The sequence below is a fragment of the Heptranchias perlo genome, chromosome 1 (assembly GCF_035084215.1).
Source record: "Heptranchias perlo isolate sHepPer1 chromosome 1, sHepPer1.hap1, whole genome shotgun sequence".
Taxonomy (NCBI): Eukaryota; Metazoa; Chordata; class Chondrichthyes; order Hexanchiformes; family Hexanchidae; genus Heptranchias; species Heptranchias perlo.
Window position 1 is genome coordinate 191,019,301 of NC_090325.1, and position 18,111 is coordinate 191,037,411.

The window sequence follows — 18,111 nt, forward strand, 5'->3', positions numbered from 1 at the left end:
TCAGCCTTCCTTGCAGTCTTTCAATTTCACTTCAAAAATAATCTGAAATGTAATATAGTGTAAGAATATAAGTAGTTTTTTTTCGTGTAAAATGGATTCGCTTGCTATTTCTCAATTTTAATCTCTAACATCACCCCCGATTGGTATCATAACTCACATTCAGTGCGGTGAGGAAGAAAACCTACTCCATCTACACGTGAGATGAGCTTGAAAGGCTGACTTGAATTGGGGGAATGACAATATTGGAGACATCAGTGTGAAAAAATAAATGGCTTTTATTCCAAGAATTTTATGAAGGTATCAAGAAAATAAAGCAAAGTGCTGCAGCTGCTGCAAATCTGAAATAAAAACAGAAAATGCTGGAAACACTCTGTAGGTCAGGTGGGATCTGTGGAGAGAGAGAGATATGTAAGTTTAACGTTTCAGGTCGATGACCTTTCGTCGGAATATGAAGTTCTACTACTGTAAAACCAATAAAAAGTCAGCATAACTTGATATTGTAACTGTAAACAAAACTGTAATCAAAAGTTACAGATTTTTGTAAACACACGAGTTAAGTTAGTTAATCAGTGATTCACATTACAGTGCTCCGGCCAGCTACATCTGAAGGCATCAAAAAGTCAGAGCCCAGTCTGTCCCGCCAACTGTGACGAACTGTATGACACTCAACTTTAAGGATTATTCACTTGTCAACTCATCCCTTTTAAAATTCCCCCCTTGACTCACTTTGTCGAGGCAGATAATCTGGGGACCGTTCCCTTGGATCCCGGCAACGTCAAGCTGCCATCCGAATTCCTGCTCCTGCCCGCCATTCCCTGGCTTTGGGCAGGAGATAGTAGAGAGATATTTAAATGAGGCTTGGGCCATTTTAAGTCCCGAGGAGTCCTTAGGGAGCATCTGCCCACTCCACACCCCGCCCGTCCGAATGCCGCCCCAAGTTAGAATCAGGGCTACTATCTGGTCATTTATCGAATTTCTGTTTGGAGGACCTTGCTGTGTGCAAATTGGGCTGCTGCATTTTCCTACAAAACAACAGGGACGACCCTTCATTGGCTGTGAAGCACTTTTGGGATGTCCTGAGGATGTGAAAGGAGCTACATTAATGCAAGCTCTTTCTTTTCTTTTCCCATAAATAGTATAAGAAAACTTTCCCTAAGCTTGTACTTCGGTGCAAAATGAACATTAAAGGAAAACAACAACAACTTGCATTTATATAGCGCCTTTAATGTCGGAAAATGTCCCAAGCCCTTCACAGAAGTGGAATTACAGTTACAGCCTTGGCTCAGTGATAGCATTCTTGCCTCTGAGTCATTTGGTTGTGGGCTCAAGCCCCACTCCCAAGAGTTGAGCACATAATCCGGGCTGACACTCCAGTGCAGTACTGAGGGAGTGCTGCACTGTCGGAGGTGCCGTCTTCTTGGTGAGACATTAAACCGAGGTCCCGTCTGCCCTCTCAAGTGGTCGTAAAAGATCCCACGGCACTATTCGAAGAAGAACAGAGGAGTTCTCCCGGTGTCCTGGCCAACATTTATCCCTCAACTAACACCACTAAAACAGTTTAATTGGTTATTTATCTCATTGCTGTTTTTGGGAGCTTGCTGTGCTGCATTTCCTATATTACAACAGTGACTACTCTTCAAAATATACTTCATTTGCTTTAAAGTGCTTTAGGACGTCCTGTGTTATATAAATGCAACTTCTTTTTTATTTTCTTAATCAGACAAAAATTGATATTAAGCCAAAGAAGGAGATATTAGGTGACTGAAAGTTTGGTCGAATAAGTACGTTTCCGAAGGAGGAGAGAGAGGTGGAGAGGTGGAAAGGTTTCAGGAGTGAATTCCAGAGCTTTGAGCCTCGACAACTGAAGGCACAGCTGCTAGTGGAGGAGCTACGGGAGGGTGGGATGCGTAGGAGGCCAGAGTAGGAGGAACGCAGAGTTCTCAGAGGATTGTAGGACTGTAGAAGGTTATGGGGATAGGAAAAGTTACTGAAATGCTCGTGAATAATGCAACTAATCCCACAAAGCTTCAAACATTGAATAATGGATCATTATAATAGATGTCATAGCATAATAAGTGTTAAAGGAAATATGCCTGTAAGTATTTAGTGAGTAAGAATAAAAGCTCCCAGAACATCTGACGAATGTTAAGACAGGACTTGCTCATTTTCCACTGTGTGATTCAGTGTTACGAATTATTACATAATGCTAAATACGTACATTGGCACGTGATGCTGGATTATGCTGAAAGGCAAGTCGTCTTGCAGAGCTCATTATCCGAAAGGATCTAAAGACACTTGACACTTGGCACTTAGCTTGGCGATTGGCAAATTATCTTTAATGCTGATGAATGTAAAGTAATACTCACCGAGCCCAGGAATATCGAGGATGATTGCATAAGGGGATATGATATCTTGCAAAAATGGAACAGCCAAACAGTTAGTTTAAGGTAGAGATGGTGACGGGGAAGAGAGGAGCAGACGAACATCAACACCAAAGCACAAAACAGCAATTAATAAGATAAATACAATTTTTGATGAAAGGCTATAATTGTTTAATATTCCAATGAGATAATATTACACTATATCAAGCAATAAATAAACCACATTCATAATGTTTTACTTTAATGGCTTTATTTTATTAATGAGGTCAGAATACTACTAAACAGGTGCTGTCTGCTTCTTCCTGATGGTTCAGTAAGACATTAAAGAACATAAGAACTTAAGAAATAGGAGCTGGAGTAGGCCAAATGGCTTCTTGACCCTGCTCCGCCATTCAATAAGATCATGGCTGATCTTCGACCTCAACTCCACTTTCCCACCCTATCCCATATCCCTTGATTCCCTTAGTGTCCAAAGATCTATGGATCTCAGTCTTGAATATACTCAACAACTGAACATCTACAGCCCTCTGGGGAAGAAAATTCCAAAGATTCACAACCTTGAGTGATGAAATTTTTCCTCATCTCGGTCCTAAATGGCCGACCCCTTACCCCGAGACTATGCCCCCTAGTTCTAGACTCTCCAGCCAGGGGAAACAGCCTGTCAGCATCTACCCTGTCAAACCCTCTAAGAATTTTATATGTTTCAGTGAGCTCACCTCTCACTCTTCTAAACTCCAGAGAGTATAGGTCCATTCTATTCAATCTTTACTCATAGGAAAACCCTTTCATCCCAGGAATCAATCTAGTCAACCTTCATTGCACCTCATCTAGGGCAAGTATATCCTTCCTTAGGTAAGGAGACCAAAACTGTACACAGTAGTCCAGGGTTGGTTTACCTGATTCTTGCCCCTGGTGAATGCCCATTACACTGGGCGCAAAGATTACCGGGGTGAAATTGGTCTACACCAGTCGCGCAAAATGGGCTCATCGCCATTTGGCAGCCCGTTTTACACCAAGTCCAATTTTCTTTCCCATTGACTGGTATGAAATGGGCCGTCGATTCGCTATGAGGCCGTTTCGCGCTATTGGCATAAACCAGTTTCATCCACTCCTCCCCCACCCCCCCCCCCCCCACCCCGCCAATGTTTTACCAGGTCTCTACCTCCTTTTACACTGCCAAACATTCACGGCGCTTCCTGGAGTTCACACAGAGGTTATGAGATGGAAGCGGTTGTTCCCCATCACCCCATTTCCCCCCCCCCCACCCCCATCCCTTTTCCTGAGGGGTTGCTGGTTGGTAGCCCCAGCACAAGGTCACCCAGCGAAACATGACGCTGTGACCTGTTCCTCCACCCACCTCCGGATCCATCCTGAGCGGAGAGTCCTGACAACGGGCCAAAGACATTTGGGTAAGTGTTAATTATTCTAACCCCCCCCCCCCCCCCAGGATGTTTTCGGGCAATCAGAGTTTTCTGGCTGTTGACCTCCAATAGCAGCCAGTAGGCCCTGATCTTGTAGGCCTGAGAGGCCTGTGGTGGTGCTAAATTTTCCCGCCCCATCTGCCGTTTATGGCCCAGGGCAGGAAATCCCTGTGCTGCTAGGCCTGTTCAGGAGCAGTGCACTTGGGGTGAGATTCTCTTGTCCAGCCAAGGGGTGGGCGGGTAGGCACGTCTTCCCTTAAAGATCCTATGACACGAATCAAAGGAGAGCAGGGAGTTCTCTTAGTGCTCTGTCAATATTCCTCCCTCCATCAACACCACCAAAAACAGGTTTAACTCTCATTGCTGTTTGTTGGACTGTGCTGAGCACAAAATGGCTGCTCAATTTAATTTATACTTTGTGAACCATTTCTGTTTCTGAGTGGTGATAAGTTGCTGTATAAATACAAAGAGACAAAAAAAAAACGGAACCAAGCAGATTATTTTGCTCCCTCACTCTGTGGAAATAAATGAAAGGAGCTCAAATTGACCTCCTTCGGAGATGGGCTATAGAGGAAGGGGATGTATATGTTTACAATAATGAATGGTGTGGTTCAAATGAAAGGTAATAATTGGTTCAAACAACTCCTGAAGCATAGATCAAAAAGACAATATCAGTGTGTGGAAAAAGTCAGCTCCTGGTGAACTATATCCTCACACAAGGTTACTGATGAATGCAATTAACTGCTATCGGAGGTAAAACTGTAGATTCATTCAAAAACAACTTGATTTGGTTGTGACACAGCAGCAGCGAATGGGATATACGTCTAGACACGGGGTTAGATGATAGGATGGCCAGGTCGCTTGCAGTGATTGAAAAGGACTTAGAATTGAGGTAGCAAAGATGCTTGAGTTAGGAGGGGAGAAATAAGACAGAGATGACAGTCAAAAGCATTAATCCAGATATCGAGACGGTAAGTGAATGGGACAAATCAGCAAAATGGACTTTTACATAGGATTTACAGCACAGAAACAGGTCATTCAGCCCAACTGGTCCATGCCGGTGTTTATGCTCCACACGAGTCTCCTCCCACCTCACTTCATCTCACCCTATCACCATATCCTTCTATTTCTTTCTCCCTCATGTACTTATCTAGCTTCCCCTTAAATGCATCTATGCTAATTGCCTCAGCCACTCCATGTGGTAGCAAGTTCCACATTCTCACCACTCCCTGATAATTAGTTAACAGAGATGGGGGCGTCCAATTCCCCAGCCCTGCAGGCTGATTCCAACCTGCTCCCCAATTTTTACTAGGACCGCTCACAGAATTTAAGTTGTATCATTTTCTGGGGTGAATTCAGATTCCACCTCTTAGCCCAGTGCCAGATTTTATTAGCCCATAGTGAAGGCTCATTGGAAAGGATAAAGTTTGGGCTTTTGTCTACTTAGAAACATTTATTTTCTCCTGGCATTCTCAGTTGATTGATTTACTGAACACCTATCTCCAGAGATCAGCATGGGTGGTTGACACTTTTTTCCAAAGGTTAGGTTCTTTGAAAATCTGTACTTCTTACAAACTGAACACTGGGTTCAATCTTACACGACTTACATTTTTAATTCTGCTGAACTATTTGGGCAGCACACATCTCTCACTGAATGTGAAAAAGACTTGCACAGTATTATTTTCCTCAACTCGAAAGTTTCCAGACTACCGCAGCTTTGATGTCCAAATTGGTGGAAATCGCTTGTACTATGTCCCTAATATTAAATACTTAAGCGTTCCTCGGCATGAAAGTATGACTTTTGGATATCAAATAGCGAGATAGCCTGAAGTCTCTTGTTCTTTAGGCGTGGTGCGTCACCAGAAAATTCCACACCTTTTTAATTCATTATCTTCATTTCACCAATGGGTTGTTAATTTGTGGACAGAATTCTGAAACCTGTACTGATACAATTGAAAGAACTGCAGACACATCAGATAATGTATATTGAAGGTAATGAATTTTATCCAGAATCCACCGTAAAATCTGGCATTTGTTGAAGTCTTACCTCACATTCAAATCAAATGTCACAATCCCATAGTTCTTTAGGTCCTTTCTATGTCACGCGGAACCTCAAAATGGAAATCAACCCCTGGCACAGTAATGATAAGAAAAATATAAAGAAAGTTTAGTACTTGGCAAATAATACATATTACCAGATGCTTCCCAGTTAAGGTAACAATGCAATCTCAAAGTTTCAATAACGAACAGAAGCTCTTTGTAGTTTGCTTTCATCATTTCACATGAACTCCTTCAATTAGGTTAGTACTTTGCCATTTGTTGATTCGACTCATTGATTGCTATTGATTCAATATTACTCAATCATTGTAATATTGTATAAGGTTATGCACACTTTGGTCAATTGGTGACATGCTAAATGTTCACATGTTCTACGATTCCTAAACCAAATAGTGACATTGGGCTGGAATTTGCTGAAAAAATAATGGCGTGTGAACGACGCACGCTGTTATTAAAGTAAAAATCGGCCAGCAACTTGTGGCGAGGAAGAGACACCCTGCGAATTGCGAGTCGCCACAAGTTGTTGGACAATTTGCGCCGTTCGCTTTGTGAAAACAGCATCTCGTGCTTAACCTCCCAGTGATTTTCATGAAGTTGCTGCATTTGTACATTAATTGCCCATTAAACTCACCACAGAAAGTTAAGTCTAGTAATTACTAGTACAAGAACCCTTTTAACGACACGATAATTGTTAATGACTGCCAATCAACCTCTCTGGCCCAGAAAGTAAACAATTAAAAGTATGGAGTCTCATTCCTTCAAATCGAGAATTGTTATTGGAGATTTTAAAAGTGTCAAATTAATTTTTTTTTAAATTTTTTACCTTTCATTTCTGTCTCTTTCTCTCTCTGTTAATCCAATCTTCCACTCTTTTTATTTCTCTTTCTGTACCTGATTTGACATTGAATTCACCCACTCTAATGAACCCTCCTTCTCAGGTACCTTCCTCTGTTTATTTCTCAATCCTTAAATCATACTGTTTGTCCCATTGTTCACCAAAGTCCCAGGTGCCCTGTTATCAGCTTGCACCTCCAGCAACTCTGTGAGCAAAAGAATTTTGAGCTGAATGGTGCAGGAGAAAGCCTGACTAACAGGGCAGACCGTGAGATGCCCAACCCCAGCAAATCCCGACCCATTGGTACAATTTAAATTCTCATCTGTCTATAAGTTATTCAGGACTGGGTGTGAACTTGTTTTGATGCCTTCATACACCTTTAAATGTAAAAGTGGTTGTAAAATCTATCAGACATATGGTGGCCAAGAGGCATATAAAAAATATGAGCAGCGTCATTTGCTGGAATACCTGAGAATGTCATACTTTAATGTTATACTAGATTGTAAAATTTGTATAATGGTCTGAGACGGTTGATTAGGTTTTAATTACTTCACCTCTTAGTTTGCCTGTTTTGCATTCCTGTCACAAGGCCTTACTTCAAATTATCCTTGAGATAAAAGTGGCTGATGTTCTCAATTATATTGTATATAATTAAAAGTCTTACTTGTAGCGCACGTGCTCAGTGACAGAGGCTCCTCATCCCATAGTTGTCAGACCTCAACAACATCATGCCTGTAGGGCATAAAATTGTGATTGGCTCAAATAACCACTATCTATTAAGTTAACCATGCGCTGATTCGCTCGACAATCTGATTGGTGAAATGTGAACTAATCAAATGATTGAATGTGAACCAATCTAAAACCAATTTCCATTCACTTGACTGATAGGAAATACCAGAAAGTATCAGAAAACCGACAAATCAAATTAATCAGAAGTATTTTGCTCCAACTCCATGTTACTTTTCAAGCAATCGGTTCCACTGGAATCAGAACTCCATGTTGTAATCATTGGTGCAGAGACCCAAAGTCATGGCCAGTAGCGCAGAAAGACCTTGTTTCTATTTGGTGATAGCACTGAACATAGAAAGGGGAAGATCAAGTAACAGTGTTGAAGTTCTAGTGACCCACCTGTTGTTAATTGTACCCATATGATTTATATCAATCAGTGTTAATTGTATTCAGGTGGTGGGTATCAATTGGGGACTCTCTTGTATCCATTTATAGGAGGGTGAGTAATGTTGAGCTGTGTGAATAAAGGCTTGGAAGCAACTGAAGACTGGGCTCTGGTATTCAATCCTTCACCACCTGGCTATCCGATTCATAACAACTGTGACCCCTCCACTGAGGTTCCGAAGTATCTCAGCATCTCCAGTGCTCAGAGCTTCAGCGAATTTAGTAGCCTGGCCCTCTCCCTCTACCAAAAAGAGACTGTGAAGAGCGTCAGAATTTTGCGTCAGACACCACCCAACTAACAATTATTTTCACTCGCCTTTAATTCAGAGTTTGACCAAATCGTACACACAGATTGCAAAAATTCCAAACGTTAAAAATCAAACAAACACAAAGAGGCTAGAAATTCATCTGGGCCCGTTTCCAGGCCCAGAATGAATGGGCGAAGCACGGTCAGTGCGCACCCAACCTGAAGGCCCGAGGCTGGCCCGAAATTAGGCCTCGGGTTTCACGTAAATAACGTGGGTGAGCTGCTGGTGCCTGTCGCACCTCCACAGGCAGCCCATCCTTTTTGCAGCAACTAATTTCAGGCCGCCTACCTTACTGGCAGCGGTCTCAGGTAGGTACCGGGGAGCGGGGTGGGGGGGGGAAGGCCAGCTGGATTGGGGCCGATCACGGCTGGCAGCTTCCGTCAGGAACTCTGTGGAGCTGAGAGGAGCAATCCTGCTTCTCCTGGCTGTGCAGGAAGGGAAATCTTATCTTTAATTGGCGACAGCTGAAGAATCATCGCTACCGATTTCTGTGAGGGGACCTAAAACAGGTGCCTCATTTGCGTATGTTGTTAATAGTATTCGTGTGATTTATATCAATTCGTGTTAATTGTATTCAGGTGGTGCGTATCAATTGGGAACTCTCTTGTATCCAGTTATAAGGGAGCTTATCTAGGGTGTGGTGTGCGGGGTAATGTGGAGTTCTGTGAATTGTTTGGAAGCAATTCAGGACCAGGCTCTCGTATTCTATCCTTCACCACCTGGCTATCCAGTTTATTACAATGTAAGGGACCTTTTTAGGTGGCCACAAGGCGCATCTAAAAAAAATGGACCGACCCAGGACGTTTTTCAGGCATCCTTGGAGTATAGGATGTTGGTCCCCACTGTGCCCATTTTACGTCCGTAAAACAGGTGCAACGAGGTCCAATTTCTACTCCGACAATTCCCTACTCTACTTTCTAAGAGAGAAAGTGAATTTAAAAAAATCTTTTTTGCTCATCTCTTTCAAAGAGGATATATAAGCTCAACTTGCTTTCTTGGCTTCTTTAATAGAAAAATATCATTGTTGTTTTTCCCCTTGTTACAGGTGGAGAGGTTCCCTACACCACTTTAGCTACTCGAATGATGATGGGAGTTTGGTGGCTCTTTGCTCTGATCGTCATATCCTCCTACACAGCAAACCTGGCAGCTTTCCTCACCATCAACCGCATTGAAAACTCCATTCAGTAAGTACATATTATCAGATACCATCGAAATACAGCTATTTAATACTAAGATAAAATACCATGAGTGGATTCGCACTGCAACTGGAATTGTGACTTTATGATTTATTTTGTGCAGGAACAAAATCCAATTTGATAAAATGACAGGATATCGCAATGGAGTGAAATCAGTACATTATCTTACCATTTATATCTTCAATGTACAGTCAACACCACCTAACTGAATGGGGAAGGGTGAATGGGGTGGATTTGACTTTGAGCAATAGCAATCATCCGTTTTACACTATCGCACAAAGTCGAAATCTACCCCAATATTTCAGTTCAATGAACTAGTTGGAATTATAGAAATAACTGCTGTCTACACACATACTGTGAACTGAATAATTGTATTTGTTACTCCCTGTTAAACGGATACTTGTTTTACTGAAATTACACATTTGGCTATCTTTACGGTCAGCTACTGTGTAATATGTTACAGGATGAAATTAATTACAGTTTTAGTCATTAGAAATCGAGCTCAAGGGCCAAGACTTACATGTAAACCAACTGGGAGTAGAATTTAACTTCCCTCACCGTCGGGCATACAGGGTTATGAGGACAGGTTGCATAAACTTAGCTTGTATTCCGGTGAGTGTAGAAGATTAAGGGGTGATTGATCGAGGTGTTTAAAATGGTAAAGGGATTCGATAGGATAGATACGGCAAAACTATTTCCTCTGCTGGGGGAATCAAGAACGAAGGGACATAATCTTAAAATTATAGCTAGGCCGTCCAGGAGCGAAATCAAGAAGCACTTTTCACACAAAGGATAGTGGAAATCTGGAATTTTCTCCCCCAAGAGGATTATAGGTCAGTTGAAATTTTCAAGACTGATTTAGATTTTTGTTGAGTAAGGGTATCAAAGGATATGAAACAAAGGCGGGTAAATGGATTTGAGGTACAGATCAGCCATGATATATTAGAATGGTGGAATAGGCTCGAGGGGCTGAATGGCCTACTCCTGTTCCTGTGGGTGAACAGAATAACAATCCTCATGGTAAAATGTGACAATTTCTTGTTGTTCTGCACTCCACAAATAACAACAAAAACACAACTCTGCGATGATTGTAAGCATAAACTACAACCGAAAGATTCAAGCTAAACCCAAGCTCAATGGCCTTGACTTCCTTTGTTACCGGCTATATGTGTTCATATGCCCATCGGGCTGCTCTGTCTGACCAGAGACAGACAGACAGACAGACAGACCAAGAGGCTTTTCTGGTTAATGTTACACAGGTGCCTTTTGTCTTTGGGTGTCTGTCTATACATGCACACACACATTTAAAATGTTGCGGGTGAGGGATTTTACCTAAAGTATCTCATTCCCGAAACCTTCTCCTTTTAGAAGATGACAGAGCAGAATTTTGTTGCTAAAAGGGTCATTTGGTACTTAAAGCCCACTGGGGACTTTCGATATCGTCGCTGAAGGAGGAATTCTTTTTTAGGTGGATAGATGAAGTCGAGTTACAGATCAGCCATGATCTGATTGAATGGAACAGACACGAGGGGCTGAATTGTTCCTAACTGTGTTCCTAAACATTCTGCCCAATGGATGGGAATTCTGTGGATGGACAAGTTTCGCATTTTTGTCGTCCTTGGAAACAAATATATTTTTGCCTGATTTATTTTGTAACGAGCTGTGAGCAGGTATTCAGACGTACATCTTGTGATAAATGTTTACAGTAATCACATTATAAGGGACGACTCTCCAGGTTTTTGTGGCTGGTAAAGAAACTTGCCCATCATCCACACCTTTCAGGAATTCGCTGGGGCGCTGCCCTCGATTCTTCATCCAGCGCACCCACGATGCCCCGACATTTACTGCCAGTGGGCGAGGCTCCTCACTGGCATCACAAACTTGGAAGGTTGGACCTTATACAAAGGATCATCGCACAAATGAATTAAATTGGCATTCTGAATTGTTGGAGTTACTTATTTCGAGACAGCACAATAAATTTGGAACTGCAGGCCAGTCCAGATTAAGCAGTTCCTTTCGCTTTTAAAGTCAAATGAGTTTTGAGCAAAGCAACAGGAGATCATTGCAGGAAGTGACCAGTTTCCTGAAAGTTGGAGGACGAGAATCTGCACAAGTTGATCACTGCCTGCTTCCAATGAAACCAGTCTTCCAGAGGTGGCAATGCCTAGTAAGTTACTGGAGAACTAAAAAGAAAAACTTGCATTTATAGAGCACCTTTCATAACCTCAGGACATCCCAAAGTGCTTTACAGCCAATGAAGTACTTTTGAAGTGTAGCCACTGTTGTAATGTAGGAAACGCGGCAGCCAATTTGCGCACAGTAAGGTCCCACAAACATCAATGGAACAAATGACCAAATCATCTGTTTTAGGTGTTGATTGAGGGATAAATGTTGGCCAGGAACCCCCGGGGAGAACCCCCCTGCTCTTCTTCGAATGGTGCCATGAGATCTTTTACGTCCGCCTGAGAGGGCAGACAGGACCTCGGTTTAATGTCTCATCTGAAAGACGGCACCTCCAACAGTGCAGCACCCCCTCAGTACTGCACTGCAGCGTCAGCCTAGATTATGGTGCTCAAGTCTCTGGAATGGGGCTTGAACCCACAACCTTCTGGCTCAGAGGTGAGAGTGCGACCACCGATTTAACAAAAACCTCTTTACCTTTACTAAAATCACGTTAAAAAAGAACTATGCCCTGAGCTTTGAAGCAGTCTCTTTTTAAACATTTTAACATGTGTCACCCTGCCTAAACTGAGAAATCCTATTGAAGAATTAGTTGGGTACACTTATCCCCTTGAGAGATTTGCATCCAGAGTTACCTCACCTTAATTCTTGGTTGGGGGAGGGGGAGGGAAACTGTACTCCACAACATTAGGGCAATACACCTTCCTGTGACTGATCCTGAGAGTTGTGCCAGGCTGGGGTGTCCCAGTCTTCAGTCAGTGGATCCAGAAAAGATGGGGATAGATCTGAGCACATCGTGAGGCGAGTCATGATCTTCGCCTCCTTTTGTGGGACGCTGGATGTAAGTGTTATGTTTTTAAGCTTTGCCCCGCTATTTCTCTCCTGCTGTGCTCTAAAATCTACTCCTGTAAGCGGGCCCTTGATCCCTATGAGCTGGAGTGTGACTTTGTACCCACAATGGGGGCCATTTTCAACTTCAGCGGGGGCAGAAAACCAGCAGTAACAGATTGGCCGCCCGTGGTACACCCCGCCCTCAGTGAAAAGGAAAATCAGGCAGGGTGTATAACAGGCAGCCAAACGACCACCGCCAGTTTCTGTTCCCACTGGAAATTAAGCATTACCCCCAATATCTTGCAGCATTTTCTCAGGACAGATACCCTTGTTATTATATTAAACTGAGGATCTATCCAATTTTGGAAATTCAAAATGTATCTGTCAGAATGAAATAAAGCTGCCAATTATTCCGAAACCTGAAAGCACGCAAAAAATTGTCCGCAGCTCCGAGGACTACCCCTGGAGCATCAGCATTGTCCATCCAACATGTGTTGGGCACCAATCCAATTGTCATCTTGCTGCAAAACCCTTCTGACTCACTTGACAATTTGCAGAAGGCGGCAAGCATGTGGACAAGGTTGCAATTAAAACATTAGCATATTGATGCCAACCTGACTGATTTGTCAGACGGTTTCCAAAATTTCAGATAACCCAGCTGTTAGGACGGATGACTGGCAGCAGAGCTCCCCTCAGTGGGGTAAGAGTCTGCCAGAAGCTAGGAGTGATGGAATAAACCACTAAGACCATTGAGGTGATTGTTGCCGGTGTTCCTCCCCCTTCCCCGCAGCTAAAGGCTGACTGACTCGCCCCCCCCCCCAACCCCGGGGCAAATAAACCATCTCCCAGGAGAAGGACGTAGATCAGCATGGGAGAGGACTAGACCCAGGACAGTGCCAACCAATCCATGTTGGTGGGACCAAGACTATAACCAAATAAATTGTCTTGATCCTTAAATGCAAAATGCTCCCTGAGTCTGTACACTAATGCAATCAAAGTTACCAAGCACAGTGCGGCTAATATTCCACCCTCATAAACCATGTACAAAGCTGTCCTCAAATATGTGCAAAAAATTGAATATTTTTCTTTAAAAGGAAAGAGATTTGCATTCCTTAAACATATGACTTTCTTTTCATTCCCTAAATCAGTGACTCACCTCCTGACTCCCCAAAGCCTTTCCACCATCTACAAGGCACAAGTCAGGAGTGTGATGGAATACTCTCCACTTGCTTGGATAAGTGCAGCTCCAACAACACTCAAGAAGCTTGACACCATCCAAGATAAAGCAGCCTGCTAGATTGGCACCCCATCCACCACCCTAAACATTCACTCCCTTCACCACCGGCGCACAGTGGCTGCAGTGTGCACCATCCACAGGATGCACTGCAGCAACTCGCCAAGGCTTCTTCGACAGCACCTCCCAAACCCGCGACCTCTACCACCTAGAAGGACAAGAGCAGCAGGCACATGGGAACAACACCACCTGCACATTCCCCTCCAAGTCACACACCATCCCGACTTGGAAATATATCGCTGTTCCTTCATCGTCGCTGGGTCAAAGTCCTGGAACTCCCTTCCTAACAGCACTGTGGGAGAACTGTCACCACACGGACTGCAGCGGTTCAAGAAGGCAGCTCACCACCACCTTCTCAAGGGCAATTAGGGATGGGCAATAAATGCCGGCCTCACCAGCGATGCCCACATCCCATGAACAAATATATTAAAAAAAATTAGTCCACATAGTCTATGTTGTTCATTCTCTCCACCCCCCACCCACCCAGACATTTTGCTGTATTTCTGTGATTGGGAAATAGAAAATGTTTTCTAAAAAAAAATTACCACATCTGTTTTGTGCTTGTGGGCTTAAGGACCGTTTTCCAGTTCTGATTCAATAGTCTTAACAGAATTTTGATGCCAGGCCATGTCCTGGGGTTAAATTTCTTTCAACTGTAGGAGATTTTTTTCAGGTAGCAAATTAGTGCTTCCAGTCCCTTGCTGATGTGCAAAATCCATCAAAAGGTCCGTGTTAGGTACTTGCCGATGCTTTCATCCATATCCTTTTGTTTGGGAAACCACTGCAGTTACATTGGGAAGGCTTCACCCACGATGAAACAAAAGCAAGACAGTAGCGTGCAAAATATGGCTGCCACCAGCCTGCTTGTCACTGTTTCTGTTTATCCTGTATATCCCTCTACGTTCCTTTTAATGAATTGAACTCGCAAAGTTTAAAGAGTGGGTTAGTGCAGCCGAGCCATCCATTGTCATCTTTCGGATGAAACGTTAAACCGAGGCCCCGTCTGCCCTCTCAGGTGGACATAAAAGATCCCATAGCAATATTGGAAGAAGAGCAGGGGAGTTCTCCTGGTGTCCGGGCCAACAACATTCCTTCCTCAACTAACACCTTCAAAAACAAGACAAAGTGATCATTGACCTCAGTGCTGTTTGTGAGACTTTGCAATGAGGAACATTGGCTGTCACATTTACCTGCAACTCAACAGTGACTGCACTTCAAAAGTACTCCTTTGGCTGTGGATCACTTTGTGATGCCCTGAGGTCAAGGAAGATGCAATATAAATGAAAGTTTTTTCTTTCTTGCTTGCGCGCAGCATTTTTGATTCCCATTTACTACTAATTGCAGGATACAAGTTAAAATTTGTGTGCTCCAACTCGATTGATGAGAAATGAAGTGATGGCACCAAACTTTCTTCAGAATTGATTTTTCTTACAATATGTAATAAAAATATGTTCAATACAAAATGAAAATTCAATATTTTCTATCACAGACTGTTTTTTTTAAAAAAATCAGTTATGAGGTAGCTGTTGGTACAGACAATCAAAAACTCAGTGGAACTTGCTAACGGCATTTCACTCATTTATTTCTCAGCTGCATCTGTGAAAACCAACAGGAATAGAGTATTCTGAAAGAAAAGACTTTTAAACCTCTTTACCCAAAGAGTGGTTAGAATGTGGAACTTACTACTACATGGAGTAATTGAGGCGAATAGCATAGATGCATTTAAGGGGAAGCTAGATAAGTACATGAGGGAGAAAGGAATAGAAGGATATGCTGGTAGGGTTTTATGAACTAAGGTGGGAAGAGGCTCCTTTGAAATATATTTGAGCATATACGCCAGCAGAGACCAGCTGGGCCGAATGGCCTGTTTCTGTGCTATAAATTCTATGTAATTCTGCGTAACGTAAAATGGTGGCCTTTTGAAGAATCTAGAAAGCCGATCCAACTTCTGGACAGGACAGAGAAGTGTAGCAAACAATCAGTCCTTGATGCTCTTTGTAGTAGAAAAATTGAATGTAGTCCCAACTTGAAAGTTAGCAAATTGTAAGAATTTCAAAGGAGCACACACTCAGACAAGTGATACATTGCTGCACCCAATAGATTATCACAGGAAGTATATGTGGGTATCTAAATTTGTGCATTTTATATTTATTAGACCAAAGGGAAACCAGCTACACCTATTGCCATTGAAGCATGAGACTAGACCCCATGTGAGTTCAAACAAATTCACAATGTGACAGTATGTGATACTCAAGAACCTTATCAGAGTTAGATCCTTGGTGCATGTGGTGGGTGCAAAAGGCCTGTGATGGGTATCAAGACTGATCTATACACAAGACTGATGAATACATCAAAAGATTACTGCTCTTCATTCCACTTCACCGAGTGAAATCTTTATGCTTCATTGCGTTCAGTTTTGGGCATCACACCTCAGGAAGGATATATCGGCCTTTGAAGGGGGACGTAACAGATTTACCAAAATGATACTGGGGCGTAAAGGGTTAAATTACGAGGAGAGGTTGCATAAACGTGGTTTGTATTCCCTTGAGATTAGAAGGTTGAGGGATGATCTAAATGAGGTGTTTAAAATGACAATAGGATTAAATAAAGTAGATATTTCCTCTGGTGGAAGGATCCAGAACAAGGGGGCACAATTTTAAAATTAGAACGAGGCCATTCAGGAGTGAAATTAGGAAGCACTTTTTCACTCAAAGGGTAGTGGAAATCTGGAACTCTCTCCCCCCAAAAGGTTATTGAGGTTGGGGGTCAATTGAAAATTTCAAAACTGAGATCGATAGATTTTTATGAGGTATGGGTATCGAGGGATGTGGATCAAAGTCATAGAATCATAGAATCATAGAAGTTACAACATGGAAACAGGCCCTTCGGCCCAACATGTCCATGTCGCCCAGTTTATACCACTAAGCTAGTCCCAATTGCCTGCACTTGGCCCATATCCCTCTATACCCATCTTACCCATGTAACTGTCCAAATGCTTTTTAAAAGACAAAATTGTACCCGCCTCTACTACTGCCTCTGGCAGCTTGTTCCAGACACTCACCACCCTTTGAGTGAAAAAATTGGCCCTCTGGACCCTTTTGTATCTCTCCCCTCTCACCTTAAGTCAGGTAAATGGAGTTGAGGTACAAATCAGCCATGAATTAATTAAATAGTGGAGCAGGCTCGTGGGCCTGAAAGGCCTACTCCTGATCCTATGTTCCTATGCTAAGGCAATTATATGTAATTATGTATGTGTAAATGAAAATGGAGCAAACTCAGAAATTTGGTCAGTAAACATTCTATTGTTCTATTAATTTGTCTATTACATTTGTTAAAATAATCCTACTTGGTAGTATTTATATCATTCTCATGTTTCTGCATTAACCAGAATTGCAAAGAAACCAACAATCTGAGAACACGGCCTTGTTATACATTACTGGCTCAAGTCCCTGTGCTGTCTTATTTCTTGCTTGCAAGTACGAAAATAGAAGACAGTAAACGAGGTGTTTTGATAATGCCATCACTAAACATCATCACTATTCCATCAGGATCTGCACAGCCTCAGTAGTTTTTGTTTAGCATGTTGCAGTTTAGCTCCCATTTCAGGCTCTAAATAAAAAGGATCCATGAGTCAAATACTCCCCCTCAACTGGTGTTATTTCAGAATAACATTCCCTTCAGGAAACCGCTTTGGTGTTTCAAAATAATTGACATTTAGGGTTCCCCCGACCCCCTACCCTATAAGCCAATTCTTTTATTGGTCCCCTTTAATTTATCGCTACACAGACACAGCAACGAGGAGCTTACGTAGAATTACATCGAATTTACAGCATAGAAACAGGCCACTCGCCCCAACTGGTTTATGCTCCACACGAGCCTCGTCCCACCCATCTTCATCTTACCCTATCTGTATATCCTTCTATTCCTTTCTCCCTCATGTGTTTATCCAGCATCCCCTTCAATGAATATATGCTATTTGCTTCAACTACTCCTTGTGATAGCAAGTTCCACATTCTAACCACTCTCCAGGTAAAGAAGTTTCTCCTTAATTCCCTATTGGATTGATTGGTGACTATCTTGTATTTATGGCCCCTAGTTTTGGATTCCCCCACAAGTGGAAACATCCTCTCCACATCTACCCTATCAAAGCCCTTCATAATTTTAAAGTCCTCTATTAGGTCATTTCTCAGCCTTCTTTTTTCTAGAGAAAAGAGCCCCTGCTTGTTCAGTCTTTCCTGATAATTATAACCTGTGCAGTCCTCACAGACTCCGCACAGACATGGAGGTCGTTTGCCACAAATAAACGCACTCGGCGTTGACACCATCATCGATTCCAGTGACTTCTCAGTGTGATGTTTTGATGGAAAAAAATACCCTTTAAAAAAATGGGCATAAAATGTCTGCGAGCATTCTCAATGCTGCCGTTATGTATT

At 42.6% G+C, this 18,111-nt stretch overlaps 1 protein-coding gene across 1 annotated transcript in view; it reads left to right on the forward strand.

Annotated features, from left to right (window-relative positions):
* Nucleotides 1-18,111, forward strand: part of grid2 (glutamate receptor, ionotropic, delta 2) — a 700,148-nt gene that overhangs the window by 541,167 nt on the left and 140,870 nt on the right. The window contains exon 14 of the mRNA XM_067984186.1: nt 9,222-9,360. Within this exon, the coding sequence (XP_067840287.1) occupies nt 9,222-9,360 (139 nt within the window). The remainder of the gene's footprint in view (nt 1-9,221; nt 9,361-18,111) is intronic.